The 26697-nt window shown below is 42.9% G+C and overlaps 2 protein-coding genes and 1 long non-coding RNA gene across 8 annotated transcripts in view; 2 read left to right on the top strand and 1 right to left on the bottom strand.

The window, feature by feature from the left end:
* The window catches only part of LOC148835691 (uncharacterized), a 28325-nt gene extending 11579 nt beyond the window's left edge, over window positions 1–16746 (top strand). The window contains exons 3-6 of the long non-coding RNA XR_016090923.1: window positions 4534–4587; window positions 12962–13016; window positions 14840–14982; window positions 16609–16746. This is a non-coding gene — a long non-coding RNA (uncharacterized LOC148835691). The remainder of the gene's footprint in view (window positions 1–4533; window positions 4588–12961; window positions 13017–14839; window positions 14983–16608) is intronic.
* ercc5 (excision repair cross-complementation group 5) lies at window positions 278–19167 on the bottom strand. 3 transcript variants are annotated; one of them, XM_088912770.1, is made up of 16 exons: window positions 18757–19167; window positions 18402–18510; window positions 17762–17937; window positions 16783–16898; window positions 16586–16678; window positions 16028–16088; window positions 14271–14414; window positions 13027–13234; window positions 11077–11916; window positions 10695–10948; window positions 9092–9211; window positions 5856–6069; window positions 4932–5076; window positions 4517–4717; window positions 3987–4071; window positions 278–2154 (listed from the first exon to the last, which is right to left on the bottom strand). In XM_088912770.1, the coding sequence occupies exons 2-16, from the start codon at window positions 18487–18489 to the stop codon at window positions 1624–1626; spliced, it is 3276 nt and encodes a 1091-aa protein (XP_088768896.1). In that variant the 5' UTR covers window positions 18490–18510; window positions 18757–19167; the 3' UTR covers window positions 278–1623. The 3 variants fall into 3 exon arrangements, with proteins under 3 accessions (XP_088768896.1, XP_088768897.1, XP_088768898.1); XM_088912771.1 differs by having other exon boundaries at window positions 19035–19122; XM_088912772.1 differs by lacking the exons at window positions 16028–16088; window positions 16586–16678; window positions 16783–16898; ... (1 more) ...; window positions 18402–18510; window positions 18757–19167 and adding an exon at window positions 14793–14910.
* Window positions 19168–19297: 130 nt separating this feature from the next.
* blzf1 (basic leucine zipper nuclear factor 1) lies at window positions 19298–25923 on the top strand. Of its 4 annotated transcripts, none has more exons than XM_088913183.1 (7): window positions 19298–19348; window positions 20528–20601; window positions 21001–21443; window positions 21880–22079; window positions 23122–23250; window positions 23753–23972; window positions 24377–25923. In XM_088913183.1, the coding sequence occupies exons 2-7, from the start codon at window positions 20577–20579 to the stop codon at window positions 24563–24565; spliced, it is 1206 nt and encodes a 401-aa protein (XP_088769309.1). In that variant the 5' UTR covers window positions 19298–19348; window positions 20528–20576; the 3' UTR covers window positions 24566–25923. The 4 variants fall into 4 exon arrangements, with proteins under 4 accessions (XP_088769309.1, XP_088769312.1, XP_088769311.1 ...); XM_088913185.1 differs by having other exon boundaries at window positions 19331–19352; XM_088913184.1 differs by having other exon boundaries at window positions 19334–19456.
* The last annotated feature ends 774 nt before the right edge of the window (window positions 25924–26697 follow it).

The raw sequence follows: 26697 nt of genomic DNA, 5'->3' as shown, positions 1-26697 counted from the left end.
AGCACTATTAATAAAAGTGGATTATTGGCTGCCCTACATACACATATACTATTTTGATTAATGGAAACAAAAGAACTTAAAACTGGCTTTGTGGTTTCTTTGCTACGGTACCAGGCAGTTGTTCTCCACTGGATTGTATGACACATTGACAACATCATTTGTTAATTCACCACATGTGCCTTCTACATGGTCACTGGAGTTGCAGGATTTCTGGCACTGTGAGTCATATGCCTTTTTACCTGTTATGGTTATGATCAGGAAGACAAAGACAAATATATTTAATATATTATATATTTAATAGTGAATTGCATTTTCAGAAAATCCACACCTGGTATTTGGTGGTTTTTTTTAACTCACCTGCTTTTTCATCATAGCAGACAAGGAGTTGAAGTTGAACTACCGATCAGGCTGGGTAGAATGAATAATTTAGCACTGCATTATATACAGGGGGCAGAGGGAGAAATATCTGTGAACTTAGTTTAGTATCTGTTTTCTATTCAAGTCATTTTCTGTCAGGTAAAGGTAAAGGTGATGGGGAGGTATGACATAACTTTTTAGCTTTATGTTTCTTAAAATAAGACCAAAGACACTCTGATGAAGAATTGGGAGACTGATTGCTATAGCTTGGATCCTATAGATTAAGAAGTTTAACAGTTGATGACTTAGCCTTGTTATTTAACTGATTATATGATTATATATTCACTGTTTTCAACATGCATCAAGAACAGTACTCTAAACAGGAACACATTTCCAAAGAAATAACTTATGATCCAAATATTTTAGAATTGATCTCAAATTACTTGGGAGGGCTTCCAAGCAGTTATAAATAGTCCAAAAAGCGATTACCTCAGACCCTGATGAGTGTCAAAATATACACGAGCTGGGAAAGAGTGACACTGGATTTATGGGCACATACTAGAAAGAGCAGTGTAATCCCAGGGCTGGATTGAATTCTCTGAAAACTGGCCATGGGTTTTGTAGAACCAGCTGCTACAAGCAAATCAAATCTGTCATAAAGAGCTGAAAATACTTCTTTCTTCACACTTTTTCCCCCATAGCGTTTTATTGCTTGTGACAATATCCAGGCTTCCCCAAAAAATAAACGAATAAGCTAAAAACACACACAAGAAAAAACCCTGTGATCATGAATAATCTCAAAAGCTAAATACATAACACAATAGTCTACAGTACATGATTATATCTTTCCAAGTAAAATGCGATTTTCCATTGACACAAATTACCACAAGCACCACTCTTTTTTTTCTTCTGCCTGCCAGCTTTTGTTTTCAAGTGCGAATGTTTGCACCATTCTTGGGCACGTCCCAGTCTTCTGAAGGGATGAGCTCAAATTCACTCATCTCACAGACGCGCAGGTCTGCTTCAGCTCCTGCCTCGCTTGACGTACTTAAGAGGCAGCCGTCTGCTGAAAATATATTGCAATTTCGAAGTTTATCACCGAAATTCCAAACAGCCAATTTACGTGAATGCATTAAATGTGAATTTAAAAAAAAATTATTCTTTCCTTTAAGTAAAAAATGTGCACCTCCCATCGGGTGTACATAATAATTGTTAGTTCAGATCTCACTCCATGAAATAATAATCCCTGCAGTGCAAAACCGTGATTCAGAGCTTCCGTTTCTTTCTGCCGCGGGGCCCTTTCCTCTGGTGGAGAAACACGGGCCGGGCCGTGACCAGCGAGGCCTGGCTGTCCTCCTCGCTCTCCTCGCTCGAGCTGCTGCTGTGGATGGCTCTTGGGGGGCTGAGACAGGCCGGGGGGACCCCAGGCTTGGCCGCCGCTTCCTGTTCGCCCCCAGCGCGTGCCTGCTCCCCCAGCCTCTCGGGGGGTGGGGACACTTCCACCCAGCCCAGGAACCCTCCTCCTCCTCCTCCTCCGACAACGGGCTCCTTCTGGTCTTCCGAGCCACGCTGCGGTCTCGCAGGCCTGACCCCCCCTGACCCGCCCTTCCCATGCCCCTCTGTGGCAGAGCGGCTGCCCCTCTCCGGGCTCCCGCCTTCGCCCTCGCCCTCCTCTTCCTCTCCCTGCTCCCGCTCCTTCCTCTTGAGGCACGTGACGGCGCGGCGCAGGCGCTGGCTCGTGATGGCCTGGCGCTCCTGCCGCTCCAGTCGGAAGAAGGAGTCAATGCGCAGCTGGGTCTGAAAGGAGGAACGCGAAGACAGCGCATGAACCGGGTACATTTCTCAGGGTGAGGTGACTTGACCTGCGATAAACCTTAATTATCTGCCAGTGATACTCTGATCTACATGTGGTGTTTTACAGCTGGCAACATAGATAGCACTCCGGTTCGGGCAATTCAAGATGTAACAAGGAAAAAAAATTGATTTCTTCCATTTGGACCTTCAGTAATTCAATAAGAACAGGAAATACAGTATGATAACTGATAATAGTATGATTAAAGTTCCCCTGACTTTTAGGAATACTGTAAAGCAAACTTGCTCACCACGTCCGAGAATGTTACCTAATTTACAGTAAATGCAAGCAAGGATGTACAGTATGAGGCTGCTTTAGGACTTCATATCTAAATGCATCACTCAATAATACTAATGGCCCTTCAAGGGCTTAACTAGGAGAATAAAATCAACCTGCTCCAACAGAATACAAAAAGCAATTAACACAAGAAAGTTAATAAATGAGAGGAAGCTTTTTATCCCATCCGGCCCATTTGGTAGATAGTAGCTAATTAATCCAAGAAATGCCATCCAATCATGTCTTGAATGAAACCGTAGTATCAGCTTCAACCATATGACAGGGTAGTGTGTTCCATACTTCTACAACTGCTTGGCTGAGGTAGTTCCTAATGTTCTCTTTTTTTAAAGCACTTCCACTGCACTGCAATGAACTGTGCTTTGGTTTATTATTTAGGGACCTGTATTTCAAAACCTTTACAGAAGCCAAATGAAAGTAAACTGTGAACAGTGAAGCATCTCTTAGGAAAGCTCTAGTAAGCCTAAATATCAGCTTCAAGGTCATACAGGGACTACACAGACAGAGATGGTTTCCCATAAATGGATCGGATTATTGCCCGATATTTTGCGCTTGTCGAAAAGGTCAGGAAATGCTTGACCGTTGCTGCAAATTACTAGATGAGTCAGAGGGGAAAACAAAGATTCCAAAAGAATGGATCTAGTTTCATGTGGCTTACACTGCCTCTAATCCACGCCATGTAAATGCATCACAAAACACCAAGTCAGTCTTCACCAAAGAATGATCTGCATCGTACTTAGACTAGAGAAAACATGAAACCTTTAAGGACAAGCAATAACTTCGGGGGAAAAAAATGCATGCTGAACATTGTCTTTAAATCAGAGTGAACTTTAAGGACATTGCAAATCACACTTAATAAATTTGGCTGGCTAAACAACCTTCGTTGTCATAGAAAAAATAAAGACGGTAATGTCTTCTAAATCCGTGTCCGAGACAGTGGACTCTTCAATATGGGACCTTTTATTTAATGTGAGTGATAGTTTTATCCAGTAGAATAATTTACTTTCCTTCTTAAAGCACCCTATACTGTATAATACAAATTACTCCTTTCATTTTCTTAAGATAGAGATAGATAAGACTTTATTGATCCCGAAAGGAAATTGATGACAGAATTTCCTGTTGAAAACAACAATTCCTTGCATTTATGTAGAGCTTCTTATGCTATACTGCTTTACATACAGTCTGAGACATGCTTCACCACTGAAGCTGCAGCTGCAGCACATACTTACTGTATGTGACACTCAGTAGCTTTTATGTACCAGCAGCTCCACAGCAGTGGAGAAAAGTACCTGCTTCACCAGCTGAACTACAGATGAGTTTTAGGTAGGCCTTATTGTGTAAACCCAGGACGGAATTTATCGAGCCCACTAAGTTAAACCCCTTCACTTGTATGAATAGTGCCACGGGATCTTTAAGGCCAAACACTCGGGATATCAGTTTACCACTGAATCAGGCTAGAAGGTCTGGTGAAATGTCACAGTACCTGCTGGGCATTAAGCTGCTTCATGACGGGCATTAGGGTTTCATCTGTTTTCCCCCCATTCCAGCCAAAGCGACTTCTGCAGAATGTTAGCAACATTAAGGAGGATAAAGACATTTACAATCACCCTTCCTGGCTTCCTAGGCAACAAAAGAGAATCATTTAATTTCTACCAGGTTTGTGGAAATGGAAAAAGGCTCAACAATCAGTTACAGTGTTAGATATCTTACACTGCATGCATTTTGTCTTTCGAAAAACATCACTACTAGGGTATTCACATTTATGTACATGTATGCATAATTTTGCTGTTTCAATCTCCAGCTATTCCCAAGCTTTGCAAGTGAATGAATAGGAGAATTTGAGAAGCAGAAGCCCAGGCAACCTTAAAATAGGATCAACAAATGTATCTCTATATCTGTTTATTTTAGATGCCCTATTGCCTTGCTTTGCTTTTGTTCCCCTAATCAAACGGGCAGAAATGAGCCGTTAGGAGAAACACACAAACTGCGGACCAGAGAGATATTAAAGGATATTCTTTGATCTGCTCCAGGTCAGGACGCCCCCAGGAGAATGCGGCTCGGGAGTCGTCCACCACAGGTTTGAGGTAGGCTTGGGACACAGCAGGGTTTGGGAAGCCCATGTGCAGCTGCAGGTTTCTCAGCTTCTTCTTCACCTTGGTGTCGTTTGGATTTGGCCTCAGCTTCTTATTCTTCTGAGCTTCAGTCCACCACTCACTAACCAACCATGCAACACACACCGACAGTAGGTAAAGTGGGTGAACCCTAATATGACACTAGAACATGGACGTACAGGTGAATTTTGCAAGGATTTAGCCTTTGCAAGAGAATTTGTTTCCGTTTTTTTTTAAATTCATGGACGGACAGTTTTTAAGCTCTTCTCATGTCACTTTTCTAAAGTCATACACCTGAATTAAAAGTCAAAGCTTACTACAGATTAAAGAGAGGCTCCAGCCCTGGTCCAGGGAATTCATTGAGGATCTCCATGCCTGTGACATAGCCCACTCCTGGGATGCCCTCTGTGTAGTCACTGCCCAACAGATAGGCCAGGTTAATCAACTTGCTCCGGTCCAGACCTGCACGGCAGAATGGGCTTTAAGGAGGTCACAGAAAAAGCTTTTCTGGTTAAATGCAGCATGAAAGTTAAGTTTATGTGAGTATATTTAATGTTTGTAGTCAAGATGTATGTGCACAGCACAATGTCCATGCAGCCATTCATTCGTTTTCAGAGATGGGGGTGAGCTGGAGTCTAATCCAGCTGCTGAAGGTTGCAAGGGCTACATCCTGGATACCCATCACTGGGCGCACACACACATATGGGGAGATTTAAAACAGTTAGAGATGCCAGTTAACCTAGACAGCAAGTCTTCAGACTGTGGGAGGAAACAGGAGCAGCCAGAGAAAACTCACGTGAAGCCAGGAAGAACATGCAAATGCCCGTAAAAGCATATGCCCAGTCCAGCACATAACCCAGGACCCAAGAGTTGTAAGGAAGTGGCACTAACCACCAAGCCTCCTTAAAATGTGTAATGATTTTATACATAAATGAGAATTTATGGAGGCTATTGTTGGTCCATCTCTTCATTTAAAGATATACCCTCCTTTTCTAGAAATAGACATACAGATATAAATTTGCTTTATGTTAATCAAATGACATGAAATTAAGGATTAAACGATATAGGACCAAGGGGGCTCACACCCCCTGCATTAGAAGCCTTACCTGCTGCTTTATTAGCAACAATTTCCCATTGGCCTTTACCAATCATGGCATCCTAATAATTCCCATTACTCTGTTCTCCCTCCCACTGATAACGGGGATGGCAAACTGGGTGGCCAATCCACTCCCACCACATACCGAGTTGATTTTGGAGGTCGACGTACTGGTAGTACTCCACGTATTTGTTGTGGCTGAAGAAGTTTTTATAGACATGTCTCGCCCCAAAGAGCCACACGTCGCTGTCATCAGTTATGGTCCCGTGGGTCTGGTCTGAGAGGTCCAGCAGGGCACACTGGGCCTCAGCCTCCATGGGGGCCACGATAAAAGGAATACCAAACAGACGCAGCAGCTCCTGAGGATGAGAGACACAGCCATGGAACTGAGAGCAGCGGGATGCTGGTTCACTGGGCTCTCTTTCCAATCATTGCCCATGTGACGGGCCTCACCTAGATACAGTGCTTCACAAGGCCCGAGCACATTGAAACTCACGACGTACAGTCTTTATTGTAGCAAACGCGCCTCTAGAAGAGATTTCCTCTTCAAAAACCCAAAACTCAACTACCACCTTGAAGGACTTTACACTCCAAACCCACTTATCTTACCCCTGCAAGAATGAGTCTACTACCCTTTCACCAATTATCCAGTTAATTCAGTAATTAATACCCACTGTGGCTATTTACAGGAATTAGAAGCCTACAGAGACCTCTAGTGGCAGGTCAGCAGTAATAGTAGCCTATTGTAAACTCGTCCTACCCCATTTACAAAAAATGGTGAGTCGCGGATTAAACACCTTGCTTGATCTCGCCCAAGGAAGCAGTAAGTATTACTCTCAAAACCAAAGATGAGAAGCATCTGCATTGCTCACACTCACCTTCATTTTCAGCCTGTGGTCCTCAAAAACTCTCATGGCACTCCTTCACTGTTGAAAATACTGCTGCTTGACAATCAAACCTTCAGAGCATGCCATTAGACTACCAGGAGTTAGAGGCCAGTCATGTGGGGAAATCCTGCGCTCTGACCTCTGCTGTTGCTACAACGCTGCTGTGAGTGTTTGTGGATGCCAATGAATAGAAGTACAGAGAGCACAGATAGCTTGCCAGTCCGTGGATGGAAAGGCTTGCATAGTCCTCACCTCTCCCAAGAGGGCACAGGGGACTGCAGCAGCAGTGTGACAATATTTTCTTTTATCCAAATTGGAGAGTACAAGAAGGAAAAACAACTGACTATTCTAAAAATACATAAACCTACAATGAATACATATACAGTACATCTCTAGAAAAGTCATTTTAAATTCCATACATTTAGAAATAAGAAAAATAATTCTTTGCATTTGTACAGTGCTTTTCATCCCAAAGGATCCCAATGCACTTTACACAGAGAGGGACCCACTTCCTCCACTGCTATAGAACAGCACCTTCCGGGAGTGGGTGACAACACCACCCACAACACAACGCAACTGGTGAGGAAATGATAGGAATACCACTGAAAGTTTGGGATTTGAAGCATACTGTAGCGAAAAGAAATCTAAAACAAGGTCATGAAATAAATGTAAAGGTTTAACAGAAAGTATTCAGGTCAATGTGAATGCTGAATGTTGCATCAATTCATTATACTGTCTAGGGAGAGGAACAACAACAAACACTATCTCAAAAAATGCAGGACACTTTTAAATATGTAATACAAACAAAAATCATCCAACAGCGTTCTGCAGTTTGAAGAGAGAAAAGCCCCAAGGTGATATGATACCTCTATAAACAACTCCAGCATAACACCATAACGAGGCATGTCACATTCAAAACGACTGTCTGAACACGCCACCTAAAATTTTCACTGCCAGTCAGGCCAACTTGCCATTCCAGCAGATTAAGAGATCAAAGACAGAAAAGCAGGCCTGAGCCCACCTTTCAACAGCTCCCTCCACCCCGAACAATACAAGACACAATGAGTCATCAATAACGAGCAAGCAAGGTTGCAGTATCACATGAAAATGGTCCAAATATATTTCACCAGGTTTAATTGGTAGGAACTTTAATACCACTTCTAAGGTAGTAAAAGTCTATAAAAGGATTCCCATGTAGAATATGAATGTTTGTTATTGCCACTTAGCAAAACCCCTGAGAATGTCTGTGAGCTGTCAGTCGTGTAATTCAGGTGGAAAATTTCAAACAGACAAAGTGACTTGCAATTTATTGATACATCACAAGAGCACATTGCACCACACAGCATGCACTAATTGTGGTAAAAATGCAGCCAGCTTCTTTAGTTACGCTAAGAGACCATTAAATAATTTAACTTCTACCTACATTTTCCTTCAGAAAACCATTTCTGAAGATCTTGCATCTTTTTTTTGATTGTGCTGAACCAGCAAAGGGGCGATGTATAATAACACCAACAAAACTGCTTATTTTTAACCTATTTTCATAATTTGGATGTCCACCAAAAGAGCACTGAATGCTTTAAAAACTCAACAAAGGTTGTAAAACCCAGTACAAGGAGGATTGAAATCATGTGTATTATTTCTTCACTCTTTCCAGAAATTTGAATTGGAATATACTGACTCATACTTGGACCACAGAGACAAGGGTGCCACTGGAAATAATTCTGTCAGAAGGACAATCTTATTTATGATCCAGGTGTTGCCTGGTACGAAGCACCCGGGACGAGGGGCATGACTGAGTCTGATCTCTGCCACCAAGGCCCTGATCCGTACTCAGCCTAGCAGACTGCACAGGGAAGAACTGTCTGGTGATGTGTCCCTGGGACAGTTATGCTCCATTGGGTTAGTGTCTGATAACCCTAACCCTGATAAAGAAGCACCAGATGACTTTGTCCATTGTCCAGGGAGTATATATTCAAAAAGGTTTTGCATGACAATCTTTCAAATGTTGCCAGGAAACTTTTGTCTACTTAGCAATGTAACACTCGTTTCTCATTCAGTTCTGTACACATTTTCATACAGAAGGATCCCGGGTTCATTTACATATCAACCCATCACTGAAGTGCACCATGCACTTGATTAGGTGGAGAAGTGAGACACAATTTCAATGATTACACCAGAGGGAGAAATTGTTGTTAGGCCAGATTAAGCAATGCTAGACTTGCAATTTAGTTGTGATCCAGGGATTGTCCTGGCTTCGATAGACACAAGTAGTCAGCAGTTCATTTTAATGTTTCTTCTGAAGAAACACACCCTGCTATAATACTGAACTAGAGTATTGCTGCAAAATGTCTGATTTAGACAAAAGGCTGTCACCTGCTATTCCTCCTCACGATGAGGAAACCATTATTCCTTTAGATGTCACATTCAAGTATAGAGCAGTCCCAGTTCAATGAGGCTAAGCAATGGTGTTTTGGGGGACAGGAAACACTCTCACCTGGCTTTCTAGGTACATCTGCCCGGTGACAGTGGCAGCGATGCGCTCTTGCTGCTGTTTCTGAGCCTGCAGACTGCTTTGCTGAGTTGACAGGCTGCTCTCCAGCATCTCCAGCTCCTCCTGAGCAAACACAAGTAAAACCCAACATGATACATCATTCTTCAGATCGTTCTTGCAGGGTACAGTATCAATTCTGAGGTCAAAAGTAACAGTTCATATATTTCTTCAACTTTTAGAATTTGAACAAGAAGACCATGTACAATCAACGAACTGACTTCTCCTGTACCCCTTACAATCAACAACTCCCACATACTGTCAGCTGCATGTCTGAATATGTGTCCTCTCTGTGAAATGTATTAAGATTGTGAAGACAGCTGGATTGTCATGGTCCACTGGCACAATGAATAATGTCAACTACTGCAGGTTCTTTGCTATGAGTGTCTGTATCTACAATGTCTCTGCTTTTTTTATATATCATCGGGTTGGGGGAACTGCAAGCTGTATTCAATTTCATAACCCCTTCCCCAGTAGGACTGGAAGCTGTTCCTAGGTGTGGGAATTCTGGGATTAGATTTGTTATTTTAGGGACGAGTACTGGTCTAATCCCGGGAGCATTTCTTGCAGTGCAGCAGACTGTGCATTGTCTCTGTCTCTGCTCCCGCTGTTGGCAGCCTGTCCTCTCAAGCTTGCCAGCTTCCATGGCCAGCCTGTGGCTCTGAGCGTGTACTTCAGCAGGGTCTGCTTGTGTTTTTGTTTCTCGCCCTGGTCAGATACGCAGCCAGTTTATTGTGTATTGTGTTTTAAGGACATGATCGCTCTTTTCTGGCTCTTGGTTGAGGTCTTGGCTTAGCAGGACTTTGTGGTGGTAGGAATTCTGGTCACTACATTTTAGGTATAGACAATAATTTCTTTGCTCTCTGCTACATATTACTTAGCAGTGAGTATCAACTTAATTCTGCCCTGCACACACTACTTGGGACATATGAAGAATGTTTTTACAGAACTCACTGAGATTTCTATGTGATGTCTCATTTTGTGTAATCCTGATCTGTGATTGGACACTTCACTGACAAAAAGGGCAATATTCAGAGGCACATATTTGTGGTGGGGTTGGTATTACATTGCCTCCTTATTATTGGAGTAGAAAGACCCAGATGTATTTTCGTTCAATGCCCACAATTCCTTGATCTTTCAATTTTCAGACCAAGGTATGTGTAGCTGGTCATATGATCCTATGTGTCATTATTCAGTATGAAGGGGTAAGGTATCAGATATGTCTTTGTCTTGGAAAACCATAACTATGGTCTTGTCCTGACATACTGTCAGTGCCCAAGTGTTACTTTACTCCTGACCTACAATACTAGTATTACATCCTGCAGTCCCAAAGCAAGGCTGCAAAACAGTAATGGGTGCATTGTTGCTTTAAAAAAACAAATATGCCACAAAGCATATTAAAAACTTCTCATAATTAAGGTTTCAGGAAAAGAAATCGACAACTGAACACCTGTCTGAGGATCCTATCTATATGGACAGAACAGGCAAACTATTTATTTGGTTAAGTCTGTCTCCCCCTGCTGGCAACAACAGCAAAACAGCACATTACCAGACTAATGTCTTCCCACTCGTTAACAGTAGCTCCGTTCTCGTCGTCAGGCCGCCTTTCAGCTCTGTGCTGTACTTCCATCTCGATCTCATCAGCACAGTCCTGCTGAGACTCAGAGCGGTCACCAGGCACGTCATGGGGTTCCTCCACCACTCGGACAGATCCCTCCGAGGCACACTCGACGTCTGCCTTCCCAGCAAGGAAAGAGCCCGACTCTTCTCCCTCCTCTTCCTCAGATACCTCAATAAAACTCCCTATTTTCATTGCACAGGTAAACATGGAACGAGAGAAAAATGTCAGCACCCTTACCTTTTCGTAGTTATCACAAGTACGACACAAAAAGGACCAAAAACAGAAGCCCAGAAATAAAGCCTCTCGTTACCTTCTAAATCGCTCTCTTCACTTGTTCGTTCTGGTCCTTCGTTTTCAAGGTCGCCCGCACCTGGACCCCCAGGATTTCCGGGAAGAGTGTCGTCAAGTGGAGGAACAGAGATAACTGGCGACGCTGCCACCTTTAACAACTCCCCCCAGCCAGTCTGATCTGTTTTCTGTGAAAGACCAGGCGCTGCTGATTTGTGACCCAAAGGTTCTTCCATCACATCAAGACTGGAGGTCTGGGGAGGCTCCCCGTCTAGAAGAGTGTCTGCTCGTGTGTCCCATTTTCCATCCGTTTCCTCTGCGACCCCGGTCTCAAAGGGTACGCTTTCCGTGGCAGGTGTGCTTTGCATCGCTAGGAAGGAGCGGAAAGCTTTATTTCTCTCCCCTATGGCCTCCACCATTTCTTCATCAGAGCTGCTGACGTCAATCACTTCTCTGACATCTTGGCGTGAGTTTCCAGAGGGTCCACTGACCCGGTTCTCTTTATCTTTGTCTTCGGTGAGTGCGCTCTGAATGGCCTGCATGGTCCGAGGCGACAGTCCTCCAGCGCCACTTCCAACGGCCTGTCCTGCTCTGCTTCCTGTGGCCTGAACCTCGTCCTCTGAGCTGCTGTCCAACAGCGCTGCCTGAATGGCCTGAAGAGTTCTGGGGGACGGAGGAGCAGGGGCTTCTGCCTGTGGCGCCGTGAGGTGTCTGAGGGCGGAGTGGGGCTCTGCCTTCAGATTCTCCTCAGAACCTGGACGCCACAGGACTTGCTCAGCTCCGACACCTCGAGCCTTGGATGTGCCCGTTGAGTGTAACACCATGGCTTTGTCTTCTGAAACGTCCTCATGTTTCTTTGACCCTGCAAGAGCCATTAGAAGGTAAAACAAATTTTTAGTCAATGTCAATTTCAGATCCATCATAGTATATTTCGGGGCAAAAGCAACTCTCATCATGCAAGACATTAATGGTGAATACATTTTTTAATCCCCCACCCCCACTCAAAACAAACAGATTACAGCACAAAAATATTGCCCCTACTCCACCTCCATATTCCCCCGCCACCTCCATACATTCCAATCAATTACACAATCTCACAAAAGAAACTCAGGTGCAACAGAAGGCCTTGACTGCACCAGTGGCAGTACCCCACGACTTCACTGTACCCCCACAGGCACCATGGATACGAGCAGTGGGGAGCTCCGTCAAGATGACATCAAAACAAAAGTGGGGCTTGCTGCAGCCTCCAGAAGAGCGAATCTCATATGTCCTATATGCTGTCTCAATAAATAAGTCCTGTTTATGCTTCATTAGGAAACCGTTGCTCAGAACTCGTTGCTTCCCCTCATAACCATCTTCAAACTTAATTACCTTGCGGACAGCTTTGTTGACATTACGCAAATCCAGATCAGAAACTAACTGGCTGAAAAATGATCATTCATTCATTATTTATCATTCACGTTCTCAGACAGTGGAGCAGTGCTGGTGATCCTGGCCAGTGCCTCCTTTTTCACCAACTGGGTGCGCTCACTCACTGACAAGTATTGCAACGGCAGCTGTCTTACAGAAATCTGGATAATCGTTTTTCTTCTTTGTTGAAGAAGAAGGGGGAGAAGATCAACTTCTGTGTCTGCTCAATATCTAATAAAAGTGACTTCTGAGGCAAAAAAATAAAGAAAGCGCACCCAGTAACAGGAGCTCCATTCTCCGTTATCATGCTGTTGTACCACTCATGTGATCTGACATTTTTCATAAGTATGAGTTTAAAGTTGACTTTGGTGCTAATGCTGCCATTGTTTTTTTTGTTTCCTTATACTCAGTTCAGCTCAGAAGAATTATATTTTCAACCCTCAGGTCAACTGCACATTTGAATTTATGTCACATATCGAGCATGTATTTTCCCACAGGGATCCACCTTTCCCGAGCTGTGCTATGCGTGTTGGCGGCCGAGCAGGAGCCCCGGTGAGTGTACCTTTGATGAGGATGTAGTGGGAGGTGTCCTCTGACACCAGTCGTCGTGTCTCCACATCCCGGTCCCCGCCTGCCTCCGCGCTGCTCTCTGTGGAAATCAGTCCTGAGCTCTGATGGTTCAACTCCTTCTCCACCTTCTCGATACGGTGGTTGAGGCTGTTCCTCTTAAGCAGCCCAGCCAGTTGGTACTTGGAGAAATCTGTGGATTCCTGGGGAGACAAAATTGCATTTTTATAAGTCATGGGGACTCCCCTCCACCATCACCAGTGTGCAACCTCACCTGGATGATGTGACGGCAGCCACAGTGCGCCAGTACTCTCACCACACACCAGCTCCCAGTGGGGAGGAGAGCAGAGTGATGAAGCCAGTTCATAGATGGGGATTATTAGGAGGCCATGATTGGTAAAGGCCAATGAGAAATTTGGTCAGGACACCCAGGTTAACATCCATACTCTTTTCAAGAAATGCCCTGGATTTCGTAATGACCACGGAGTCAGGACCTCAGTTTTATGTCTCATTTGAAGGACGTTGCCTTTTTTACAGTATAGTGTCCCTGTCACTATACCAGGGCATTAGGACCCACACAGACCACAGGTTGAGCACCCCCTAGGGGCCCCACTAACATTTCTTCTAGTAGCAACCTTGGCCTTCCCAGGAGGTCTCCCATCCAGGTACTGTACTGGCCAGGCTGACATAAGCTTAACTTCATTTAAAAATAAATTCAAAACCAATCAATCCCTGTAAGATTCCTTTTAACACATACTTCTAACAGGTAATAGCACAAGTCAAAGATCCTGCAACCAGTTTTTAAAGAAGCAATGTTATCTCTTTATGCATCAAGTAAAAATGTAATTGTTTTACTTGGAAAAGTGAGGGAAAGTGCCTTACCAGTTGCATGAAGGGGGAACTTTAGCACAAGCCCAGTGTTAGCACCTCTACTCTTTCAAAACCTGCCATGGGATATTTAATGACCTTACTAAAGTATAGGCAGGAGTTTGGTTGAATACCACATCTAAAGGAGGGCACCTTCTATACACCACAGAATCCTCTGGTCACCATTCTCAGTTAATCCTTTAAACATTTAACCTACTACAACAGTAATTTTAGCTCTTTCTCACCTATACACACCTGAAGAAGGCTCCACAGCCTAAACGCTGAGTATTTTATATTCTACTTTTCAGCACAGAATTAGCAACTATATATTCGTTCTCAGAACAATAGAGGACACCAGTTTTTACTTTGTACCTCAGGAGGTGTTTCAAACAATGTTCGTCTCCGCTTGCTGAACTCCTTCATATCCTTTAAGATCTCGTGTTTTATTTCAGCAGGTAAGAGAGCAAATTCTTCAGAATCTATGTCCATGGAGTTGGGATTCTCAAATATTTCTTCCTGTTGACAGAGAGGGAAACATTACTATTTTAGTACATTTCCCTCTTTGGATTTTCAGACACAGCAGGTTAATTTTTTTGAGGACATCTCTGTAGCATATACTTTAACTACCAAAGAAAGGGATTGTATTCACGCAAAGATTGATCGAGAAGATTCAGGTGTGCGTTGGTCTTTCTGCATATCCTGAGAAATAAAAACATTGTACAAGAACTACAAGGAAATGCCCATTGCAAGCAATTATTCTGCAATACAAGGGTACCCATACAGGGGTAGATCAGTCAGTAGGCTAAAGTGAATTTTTTTCAGTTATCCAACAAATACAGTTAACCTGTACATTTGGAAATTTCTACTTCTGCTGCACAACGCTTCTATGGATACCTTTAATACAATACTGATTTATCCCTGTGTCTGTCTTTCATCTCCAGCTCGCTGTCACTACTGAAGGTCCCGTCTCAAAAAGCTTCCATCACACTCTGTCTGCTGCTCAGAGAAAGACCAAGACTCTCGGAGGCAAAAGACATTATTTAACTCCATGATGACACATGCCAACATGTGGCAAGGAAAGAAGGTGCAGTGATACTGAGGAACGTTTTTTGAATTGTTACGATATATGGTACATTCAGATTAGCAAAGTGTTTTGCATTTGGAAATTGCAGGCAGGAGGTATCCAAGGAAATGCATGTACTGGGATTAAGAACTGACTCATGAAGAGGCTCACTGAGGGTGTATGATGTTGCATGCAGCTCAATATAAAGGAGCAAACAATGCTCTTGAAGAAGAATAAGGCTTAGCTGTTAATACTAATACAGTACATCACTTACAGCTTCTAGACAGCACATGGTAATAATAAAAAGACAAGTAATTTTACTTAAGTGTCAAATTTAAACAAAGGAATGCTATGCGGAAATTCTACAATGCACAAGTAAGCCCTCCTTTAGAACACTGTGTACAAGTTTTGTATTTTTTTTGTACATAATATGAAAGAGATATTGGTGCTCTGGGACCAGTCCAAAGAAGTGTAACCAGTTACATTTTGGTGCACAGAGGAATGCCCTGCTCTGAGAAGCTGTCCTTAAACTAAAAAGTGCTGAACAGAGAGTCAGAGGACCCGATTTAAAATTTCAAAATTCTCAAGGACACCGATGACGTTAACTTAGTGAACTTCTTTAGGATCAACAGGGAAACACAGACCAGAGGGCACAAGAGGAGCCTAAGAGGAAGTACAGTACAACTGGGAACAGGGGGCACATTTCTAACAGTAAGGGTTGTGGGAGACTGGAACAAACTAAGCAGTCGTGCTGGTGAAGCTGATACCCTGGCGTCTTCCCAGAAACAGCTGGATGGGATCCTAAAATCAGTGAGCTAGAAGGTCTCCTGTTGTTTGTAAACATTCGCATGTGGTGACATCATGGGCTGAGCAGCAGCACAGGAATAACTCGGGGAGCAGATGACAATGTTTTAATAATAGGGCACTGATAACGATACGAGGCAGCAGAAGAGTGTGGACTGAGCAAGGGGGATTGCTCACTTGCTCTCATATAATGGAGTAGAAATAAAAACACTTTGACACCGTTAAAAGCCCTGTTTTCTTGTGTATACCAACAAAGGCGTACCTGAAACATTCGCCTGTTGTTTGCAGTCTCCTCCCACTCTTTTTCAGCTTCTTCTTCTGAGCTGTGTGAACAATGGCAGGTTGATTTAGAGACGGCAAGCTTTGCTTTTACAATAAAAGGGGGAGGCTGACATTGTTTAAAAGCTGGTACTCAGCTTGAAGATGATGGGAAAAGTGGGGAAAAAAAGGATATCTTGCCCCAGTCGTGCAATGTTTTGAGAGCTAGTTCTCTATACACTTTTGAAGAAGCCAAACACGTTTCTGTAACAGAACACTTATTAGCAAGGGTCTGCCATCTAGAGGTCACAATACGGATGTGCATCACAATTAACACAATGCAGCCCTGCAAGTAATTTGCTGAAAGGGGAACCTGCCGTTGCGTGCAGCTCTTTTCTATGATGAAGCAAAAGAAAACCGGTACTTAAACTTTTGGAGCATGTTCAAAATTTAAACTTTACCTGAAAAAACAATACGAAAATCAGTATAAAACACAGGCAAAATAAGTTGTAAAAAAAAAAGGTCTTGAGAGTTTAACTCTGCTGATTTAAGTACATCTCACCTATTTTTCTCCTTCTCTTCCAGGGCAGGTAAAACATAGATATCGTCCACTTCCTCACGCCGGACACTGGAAATGCTGGGCAACGGCTCCTTACTATGACAGGCAATAAAACAACAAGTCAGACGCGTGGATATATTACCAGCTGTTACCATCTTGTTACCAGCAATGTGTGGGTTAGATCCAACCAGAAGATTCACCTCCTGTCTCCCAGCGCAGCTTTTATGGCCTGTCTTTTGAGGAAGGTTCTTAAGAGTTTCTCTGAGGTCTGCTTCGATTCCTTAGTCACTTCTTCCTTCCTTTGTCTTCTGATGGCCTACAGGAAGAGACAGATGACAGCCCCTCACCATCTGGCCTCTTTGATTCACAGCTTTATAGTAAGAAAGACTTGAAACTTTTCCACTGTCTTTTGTGGATTGGGACTGCCAGATCATTTGTATGGCTTTCTGGTTCCTTCCCAGGTATTTTTGAAGTTCAGTTAAAGAAGTATTTTCTATGATGAGCATTTCACAATCAGCTCTGAACATCTCCCATACCCCTTTCTTGCTGCACAGCTAGGATGTGTTCAACACAGCTGCTGTCAATAATTAATAATAATTCCTTACACTTATAGGGTGCTTTTCTGGACACCCCACTCAATGGGCAGCACTCACTTGAATGATAAGACGACAGTCAGAGGGCACTAGTGCACTCACCACATATCAGCTATCAGTGGAGAGTAGAGCAGAGTGATGAAGCCTGTTCATAGATGGGGATTAATAGGAGCCCATGATTAGTAAAAGCCAGAGGGAATTTTGGCCAGGACTCTGGGGTTAACACCTCTATTAATTTTAAAACACCCTGGGACTTTTAATGACCACAGGGAATCAGGACCTCAGTTTTACATCTCATCCGAAGAATAGCACTCTTTTTGTTTTACAGTATAGTGTCCCCGTCGCTATACTGGGGTATTAGGACCCACACAGACCGCAGGGTGAGCGCCCCCTGCTGGCCCCACTAACACCTCTTCCAGCAGCAGCCTGAGCTTTCCCAGGAGGTCTCCCATCCAGGTACTGACCAGGCTCACACCTGCTGAACTCCATTGGTGCTGCCAGCTGTGAGTTGCAGGGTGAAAGAGCTGCACTCAAAGCACGTTGAGCTCCCCCAGCAGGCAGTTATCGGACTATCCACCTGACGTACCAGTGTCTGCTTTTTGAGCAGGGGTGCTTCGCCATCAAAGACGAATACTGGCCGTATCCGGAAAAACAGGAGCTTGCAGAGCCGGTTGAAGAGGGTGAGGAGGTGGGCGTTCTGCACTGCATTCCCATCGCGGTCCCGCAGCCCCTTCACAGCCTGGTTCAGCCAGATGCTGATGTCTGAGCGCAGTGTTGAGGAACCGTGACCTTCCTGGCTTCCAGCACGTCAAACAGCAGTCAATTCCAAAACAGTACCTTTACACCAGGTCACAGAACGAATCTGTTTGGATTTGAATAAAGTGGATGTTGGACTTGAGGACTATTTTCAAAGTGCTAATATAGAAATAAAAATAAAACAATGCATTGTCTTGTGCTCATTATGGGAATAGGGGCAACAGCACTGGGCAGTGTCCCTGGACTCCATGGATGAAACAATGAAAATGTGTTTTGGAAAACGTGTAACAAGAGGTACAGAACGTATCCTGTAACCCCCCCAAAAATACTTCATATAGTGTAAAGGTGTTTCTTAAAAAATGTTTATGCAGGATGTATAGGGTTAGTTCAGTTCAGTTTATTTGTCATATGCACAAGTGCAATGAAACGCAGGGTTAATGTAAAAAAAAGGGTTTGTGCATAAAGGATACCGACAGCAAGAATTTTCCCCTCCAAAGTCTCAGGATTGATAGGTTTCCCAGTGCACTCCAGCAACTTCCACAAACCCTGTACTCCCATTGTGCTTCACACCTGTTATTCCTGAGAAACAACACAGAAACAACATGATCTAAGTAGAAGAGGAATCTGTACAAGTTTGGAACATAGATCCAGAGCGATTCATAAACGACTTTGATATAGCTTGACAAACATTAAGGTTTAAGAGTCTTACGGTCTCAGTTTCCCTGTTCATTACAACAGATCTCAAATGCTGCCTGTGGTTAAACAGTGAGCTGTTTATTCAAGCTAAGCACGTAAACTGGGCATAAAATGCACATAATATCTTACCTGATCAAATAAGCAATAGCCACCTTGCTATTATTTTCACATCCAGTCCACGTCTATAATATAAAACAATGTAGCCGATGGCCTCATTCGACAATTCCTATTTATTCACATCTCCATGTGTAACGATATATTCGTTCCCACTCTACCTTTTCTTCTCACACAATTGTTCCACCTGGGGTTTGGCACCCATTTCCTGCAAAAGTGGCCTTTTGTAACCTAAGGCCATAATTCGGGCGAGTTACAATTTTGAAAAAATATATAAGCACGCACGCACACACCTTGGCAACCGATCTCTTTACTCAAAAACATAATAAATCTACTTCTGCTTGTTTTTCGTGTGGCACAGCCTTCAATTTTTTTGTGTACGTCTCCCCCGATAGGCTCGACAGTACTACAGCGTCACTCGCCATATTGAATTATTCATCCAATCGAAACTGAGAAACCACCATCGCGTCATGGGTGTTTCCGGTGACATGGCATGTATTGTCGTTTCTGATTGGTCGATCTTGGCCGGGGGATTTCCTTTTCTGGGTGCCAGTGTTTGTGTTCCACGACACGCGAAAAATGGCCGACGTGCGCGAGTGAGAGTTTGGTGGGTACGGCCATTCAGTTTCCATATGGACAGTGTTATTCCTGATTCCTGTGTTGTTGTTTTTTATGCAGTGTTGCGAAGAGACCAGTTAATTTCAAGTAAACAGATGTACGGTATCAGCTTGTTTTATGTCTTCGAAAGAGAGGGGTTGTTTTGTTGTGGTTTTCGCCTTTGTGGGTCTGTCAGTTTGTTAAACAAATATACATATTTCCTTTTTATACATGTGTTTCTGTGAGTCTTATTCCATACTTGTGTTTTCTTTAAAACGTTTATTCTCTCTTATAAGTGGGGATATTTGTAAGTAGCGAAGCGCACATCTCGTAGTTAAGATAAAAAAAACCCTGGTTAGACACAGTTGGGTGTTGAAGATATATTTATTGGTTTGGATTCATTTGGAAAAGCTATATATTTATATATTTTTTGGTTATATAGTTTTTTTTCGTTTATTTTATAGAAATAAACGTTTACGATCAATGATTGATGTCTGATTTTTACATTTTAATGTTTGTTTAAATAAACATTGAGCTGGTGGTTTTTCTCCGTATGTTTGTCTTCGAATTTTAAAAATCCAAACTTGTTCACAGAGGCATTAGATATCTTGATTTGTTTGTGTGATGTCGCAATGCTTTGAGTATATCAGTGGAGTTGTAATCTTAAAGCCCTGCTCATTTTTTCGACTCGTGCAACCTATCTGGAGGTAGGAACTGGAAATAGTTGCAAAGTTACACTGCTACGTTCAGGCCTGAACCTGACCCTATTATTGGCACTATTCACAGCTTTCTGGGCGGTACAATTGACATTAGATTGTCTTTAACAATTTGCCCTTTCCATTCACTTTCTTTAAAATGCTGTACACAAAAATATGTCAAATTTTTTAATCAGAGATCCAGAATTCCTGCCTTACTAATCATTAAAGAAAAATCTAGCCTTTTTTGTGGTATGCTGTAAATGATTAACACGTGATGTTAAATCATCTCCTTTTCTGCTAAACTGAGTTCATTTGAATCAGTATTGGTGTAGTTGACCCTCTCTGTGCTGGAATAAAATGTTATAAAGCAAATGAAGTTGCCGATGGAAATTACTGGGAATCTAGAGAGCGGATGTGGTGTCCTGATGCATTTGATCTTATAGTTTTATATTGTTCTTAGTTAGACTCATCTGCTGTTTTGTACTTTGCAGGATTGAAGGTGAAAGCAGGGTAGCAGCCTCCTATCTTTGAGTACCCAGTATGACGACAGTCATGGTGGTAAAAGGTGGGTAATTTTCTTTAGTCACGTTTCTTGTAAGTCATCCAAACCCCCTCTGTTGGTTTTCATGGGTTACTCTGTGAACTGTTTTTAAAAACCTAAAGGTCTAATAATGAATTGATACTCATAATTTGTTTGATGATATTCCACACTCTGTACTATGGCATGACAGTCCTGCTTGATAGTATAACATACGAACGTATACTGCTTTAGCTGCTTTCTGTGGAATGCATGTTTCTGTGCTGATATCATTTTGTATTGCATGTTATATACACATCACCCACTCGAGTGGTAGAGTTCGCAGTCAGTGGGTTTCATTCCACACCAGCAGCGGACATATTCCGGCTTCCCGTGATGACATAAGCCCTCAACTGAGTTGCCGGATGGCAACCTTGTTCCCTACAGCTCCGGCTGCGGTGCCTGTCCGTGGGCCCGGGGATGGCATGGAAACGGATGAGCCTCCGGCCGCCCCGGAGATCAACACGGAGCTGTCCGCCAAAATCAGCTCTCTGCAGCTCAGCCCGCGCAGCAAGTCCACCCCGCCGCACAGCCCCGGCGTGCTTCACCTCGGCAAGGTTAACCGGGAGTCCTGCGCCGAGCTGGAGGCTGTCCGCATTGTGGTGCCCAGAGCGGCCATCTCCCACTGCGTGCCCGGCAAGGCCTCCAAGCTGGTGGAGTTGGGGGCCGGCAGCCTGAAGGGGGAGCCGCTGCTCCAGCCTGAAGCCTCTGTGGAGCCGCGGAAGGAGGCCCAGGACTGGAGAGCTGCCCTGGACAAGCTGCAGAACTCGGAGAGGAGGCTGCTGCAGGACAAGGAGGGCCTTTCAAACCAGCTGAGGGTTCAGACGGAGGTGAGAGCCCCAGAGAACTAGATTCGGGGAATTGGTGGGTATAGGTAGAGCAGTAGCACTTCTGACGTGAACTACACTTCCCATATACCCTCTGGGCGTCTTCCTGTGGTGCTTCTGTGTCATGAGATGCATGATAGATGCTTGTCTGCAGCAATGTTGTGCAGGTGTTGCCCAGGCCTCATGGTGGTAGTCTAATGCAGTGTCCACACAAGGACACACATGAGTCCTTGCAGGATTAAATGGTTTTTCTGACAAGAAGACAAAAATACAATGAAGGGGCTTCTAGAGGATTCCTCATGGTGGCACACTTCTGCAAGTTGTAACGTCCATCCCACGCGAGGAGGTTAGTGCGTAGGCAGCTCCCAGCTCCTGTGCCACACACCCTCTTGTCATCTGGTCACGCAAGCACGGAGTGAGGAATGGCCGTGTGCTGCAGGTGAACCGGGAGCTGAAGAAGCTGCTGGTGGCCTCGGTGGGAGATGATCTGCAGTATCAGTTTGAGCGTCTGGCCCGGGAGAAGAACCATCTCATCCTGGAGAACGAGGCTCTGGGGCGAAACCTCTCCCAGACCGCGGAGCAGCTGGAGCGGATGACCATACAGTGCGACGTCTGGAGGAGCAAGTTCCTTGCTAGCAGGTTGGTCCTAGTGCTCAATTCCAAGGCCGTGTGTGATGGAGCTCTTTGTGGATATTTTGGATCTTCCCTTTACTCCTTCAGATTGTTTTCTTAAATTAACGTCTCATTATTTTGTGATCAACGTGCTATTTTAAAGGTTAACTTCAGTTGAATAATTCATCTTCCATGTTTAAATGGACAATAGCACATAGATTGACCTTCATCGGAAAAAACAGCAAAGATTTGCTTGATATGCTCTTTTTGCTCGCACTACAGGTAGGGATGAATAAGGAAATCTAAAACCTTTAAACAATGATTGAACATTGTGGAGTTCAGGACCTTGATATAATTGACTTGGATTTTTTTTCTTGCAATTATTTTTATAGGTTGTAAAATGTATAACATAAGAAAGGTTACGAACAAGAGGAGGTCATTTTATGGCTCATTGCTTACTTAGTAGCTAATATTTGCTTAAATAAGTACCTCCTGTTTAAACACTTCCACAGAGTTTTCTTTTGTCTTCTGTGTCTGTCTGCTGGTTCTGATGAAGCTCAGTGGGATCACGTTGTCAGTGCCTAGGTGGATATTGAATAATTAATGAATAATTAGCTTGTCAGTGTAGAACGTACGGTACTTTTAACCCTAGAATTGTATGTGGTTAGTCTTCTCTGGACTTATTCTAGTGGTTACAATGTGGTGACCATAACGTGTGTACATTTTTATTTGTGGATTTTCAGAATATTGTTTGGTTTGCATATTCTAGTATTTTTTTAAACAATTATTTACTTGGATTAAAAGTTTAAGTTATTTGGCTTTTTAACCATTTTAGCATTTCCTATGTAAAAATGCAGTTGCTTAGTTATCTAGTTTTCCCAAACACCTGGAAAAGAGGCTACTGTCACAGTGGGAAATTCTCCTGATAAGTTGTTACCTGAAGCATTTTGCTGTGCAGTAGTGACTTGGAATCTGAAATGGTTACAGGCTTGAGGAAGGGATGTAAGTGAAGGCGGTGATGTTATGACACTGCCTGAGCTGAGCGTGGCCTGTGTGGTTTGTTCTTCAGAGTGATGGCAGACGAGCTGACCAATACCAGGGCAGCTCTACAACGTCAGATCAGGGAAGCGCAGGGTGCCATTCAGGACCTCCTCGGTGAGAGGGAGGAGTTCTCTCGGGACATGCTGCAGACTCACAGGTAACGCCAGCACCTAATACTCAGCATAGCATTGACTAGTATGCCACACCCCCTCTGATTTAGTGGTGGTGGTCACCTGGGCTATACCCTGAGCAGATGGGAGGGTTGTCCTTAAGCAAGGACATTCATGTTTATGGGTGTCTCACACAAGTTCATTGAGATGTTCAAGTCTAAAAAGCTTAAAAAGGAATATTGATGCGTTTTCATTGGCTTTTTGCCACAATCGTGACACATGGAAATAATTAAAAAAAAATTAGGTTGTTATTTTGCCAGTGTAGGTAGAATGTGATCAGTATAAAATCACAGAAATGGTCGTTTTGTCTTATAGCCCTTCCTTGCATGTTTGCTGATCAAATAATTGTCTCAATTAGAAATTTGTCCAAATATTTTTTGGCTTCTAGTCTTTTTCCAGCCCTTAAAAATGTTTTGTACTACAAATTGAAGGGTCCTTTTTTATCTTTCACTGGATGTAGTTATCTAATTGCTGTGCTGAAATTGCCAGGTCCCTGGAGCAGCTCCTGGTTTCCCTGCAGTGGGGCAGACAGCAGACTTATTACCCAAGCGCACAGCCCCTCAGCACCGGAGAGCTGGCAGCAGCTAACCACAAGCTAGCTAAAGCTGTCAACTCCCACCTTCTGGGAAATGTAGGTACCAGCAATATGCAGAAGAGCTCTCAAGCTGCAGACATTTGTCACACTCCAGCTGAAAAAATGGCAGAAAAGGTAGGTTGCTTTTCATGATGTAAACTACATTTTTAATTCCGGTTGAGATTTATTCATGAAATGTAACACAAAAATGCAGCAGTATATGGAAATCACAGAATCCTTAACTGTTAAAGCAGTGTTGCAATATCGGGAAAAAAACTTACTAATACACTGGACTTCTTGGAACAATTTTCATGCTGTGGAATCTGGATTCCTTGTTCATAAGTAATAGGCTTCACACATGGATATATGTTTCTGTTGTGCTCAAAACTGTTTAATGAAAGTAAAAACCCAAGATACTCATTCAGTGGAATCCAGTGACTTGGCATCTTGGTTGTTTTTCTGTAGAATGATTTTTAAGGATTTGATGTGGTATATTTGTGATATATTTTAATGTCCGCAAAACTTTTTTTTCTGTTCAGGTACTGAGACATTTGGATCCCATTTCATGTCCTGAAGATACCTGCTGTAGTAAATCAGTTCCTGAAACTTCACCTACATCTTTCCTCTCTAACAAGAAAAGTATTGGAAGGTTTCATCCGTACACCCGCTATGAGAACATCACCTTCAACTGTTGCAATCGCTGCAGTGGCGAGCTTATAGTGCTCTGAAGTGGAGATTATTTGTGTGCACTTTGACGATACTGATCAGTAATTTTCTAAAGAGGGCGCACAATAGCACAATTGCCAAGATCCAAAATATGTAGTGTAAATGCCTTCACCAGAATCTTCAAGGGTCGAGATCATAAAATTCAAGGTAATAGGAGATGAATAATGCATTAAAGCCGCTGTGTTTTTTTATTCTCTGAAATAATTTTTTTTTAAGCTATTTTCCATCCATCCACTGTCCGTGGATTGCTACTTCTAGACTAGGGTTGTGGGTAACAGAGTGGCATTATGAGTGTGGATACCTCAGTGCTTTTGGGTTCAGGGTTCTGTTCTGGATTAGCGTACCTTCTGTATAGCAATCCAGAGATACACTGCACAGGCTACTTGGCATCTCCTGTACACATGTATGATGGCAGACTGGGGTGTAGTCCCGTCTCGTACCCTTGGCCTGCCAGGTTAGGCTCCTCTTTACCGCTACCCATCAATAATGAATGCAGTTAATGGAAAATGGATGGATATGTAATTATTTCTGAGTTTGGGTTAGAAAGAACCGTGATACATGTCTTGTTGAAAATTGTACAGCAAATTCAGTTTCGTCTTGGTGTGCTTTGAAATTATGGGTAGTTCAGTTACATGAGTATATTTGATGTTTTCAGGCTGTTCCTACAACCATAGCGCCAGTGTAATATTCTTTCAACTGTAATGACTGCAGAAACATTTTCAGCTGTTCGGTCTTTGCCTGTCTTTAGATTGTTTTTATTTTCAGTTTAGAAAAAAGGTGGAGTTTTCTATCTGCATTAGACAATGTTGGCAATATTTCCATTAACTCAAAGGTTTGTAATGGTCTTAATTTCAAAAAGGCTTAAATATGGGTTTGGATAAGTTTCATAATTGGAGGGACTTTGAGTACTTTTTGGGTTAAATTCCAAATTCTGCATAATGTAAGTGAAATAATGAGGTTACAGTCATGCTAGTTGTGGAAACTTGCTTTTCTGTTAAGTTTTGAAAGTGATGTGGACTTTTTGGGGAAAGAAAAGAAAACAAGTAACATCAATTTGACAGATTATCAGAACAATTTTAGGAGTGTGGTATTAAGCACAGGTATACTTTGAAGAGAGGTCTTTTTTTCATCTGTTACAAATAAGTGTTAAGTGCAATAAAATGAGAATTGTTTTACTGTTCCCACCACTATGGCAGCATAGTGTTAACTTATCAGTGTGGTCATCACACTGTGACAGTACTGTAATATCAGTGTGTGAGGAATTGGGGTTTAATGTAATTTATTTTTTTAGAATAAAAAGATTGTGTATACAACTTTTATAACTCTGGGAAGCTACACAATAAACACTTGTCTGATAAAAGATGGCACTTTCTTTTTTACACCACAATCTGTTTTGTTTACATTTTACATGCAGAGCTAATCACAGGTTACATAAACGGCTAACTTTGAGTGTATTGAATGTGAAACTAATATCGTAACGATAACGTATTTTGGCAACAATGTTTACCACCTTCTAGCCTGCTCTCTGATCTTCTAGCCTGATCTCCTTAGATCTTGGAAGCTAAGCAAGACTGGGGCTGATCATTGCTGTGAAGTTCTCCCATCTTCATAAACCTTATTGTTGCAGAAAGAGGTGGTAGTGGAACAACAGGTGGCAGTCTTTCCTCTGGCCCAAAGCCCCAGTATGGTGGCCAGGCACTCTGCTGTACTTTAGAGGACTCATTAAATTGAGCTCCTGCCTACTTGGCCATTTAAAAATTCCAAGGCACTCTTTGCAAAAGCAGTGTTAACAATGGTTTTCCTGCTAGATTTGACTCTGGTCTTGCATGGTGTGTCCTACCTAATGTTTCTCCTTGATTCCGCTGAACAAAAAATTCCAGTTTCTTCATATGATCTAATGTGTAATGTGGCTTCAGCTAATATGGCTGTCATACATCTCCCAGGTAGGTGATTTACTTTAATAGTAGGTGAAATGGGTCCCATCATACTTCCTAAGAGAAGTAGAAGTGTGATTAGAGGATTAATAAAGGATGCGACATGGAAGCATGCCGAAATTTTTTTAGTCTTTAAATGTTAAAGGTCACATTTTTGGTCACACTGCTGCTGCTGTAAGAACAAGTTTGAAATTTAACGT

This window comes from Atractosteus spatula, chromosome 4, assembly GCF_055471065.1.
Source record: "Atractosteus spatula isolate fAtrSpa1 chromosome 4, fAtrSpa1.hap1, whole genome shotgun sequence".
Classification (NCBI taxonomy): Eukaryota; Metazoa; Chordata; class Actinopteri; order Semionotiformes; family Lepisosteidae; genus Atractosteus; species Atractosteus spatula.
This window is presented reverse-complemented; position numbering and strand designations above follow the sequence as displayed.

Coding starts and splice junctions, on each gene's coding strand:
- ercc5 (XM_088912770.1), bottom strand. CDS start 18,489: ATGGGAGTACAGGGTTTGTGGAAGTTGCTGGAGTGCACTGGGAAACCT. Junction 13,235..14,270: donor TGTTTGAAACACCTCCTGAG/GTACAAAGTAAA, acceptor TTGTCTCCCCAG/GAATCCACAGATTTCTCCAA. Junction 6,070..9,091: donor AGATGTACCTAGAAAGCCAG/GTGAGAGTGTTT, acceptor TCTCATCCTCAG/GAGCTGCTGCGTCTGTTTGG.
- blzf1 (XM_088913183.1), top strand. CDS start 20,577: ATGACGACAGTCATGGTGGTAAAAG. Junction 21,444..21,879: donor AGCTGAGGGTTCAGACGGAG/GTGAGAGCCCCA, acceptor CGTGTGCTGCAG/GTGAACCGGGAGCTGAAGAA. Junction 23,973..24,376: donor CTGAAAAAATGGCAGAAAAG/GTAGGTTGCTTT, acceptor TTTTCTGTTCAG/GTACTGAGACATTTGGATCC.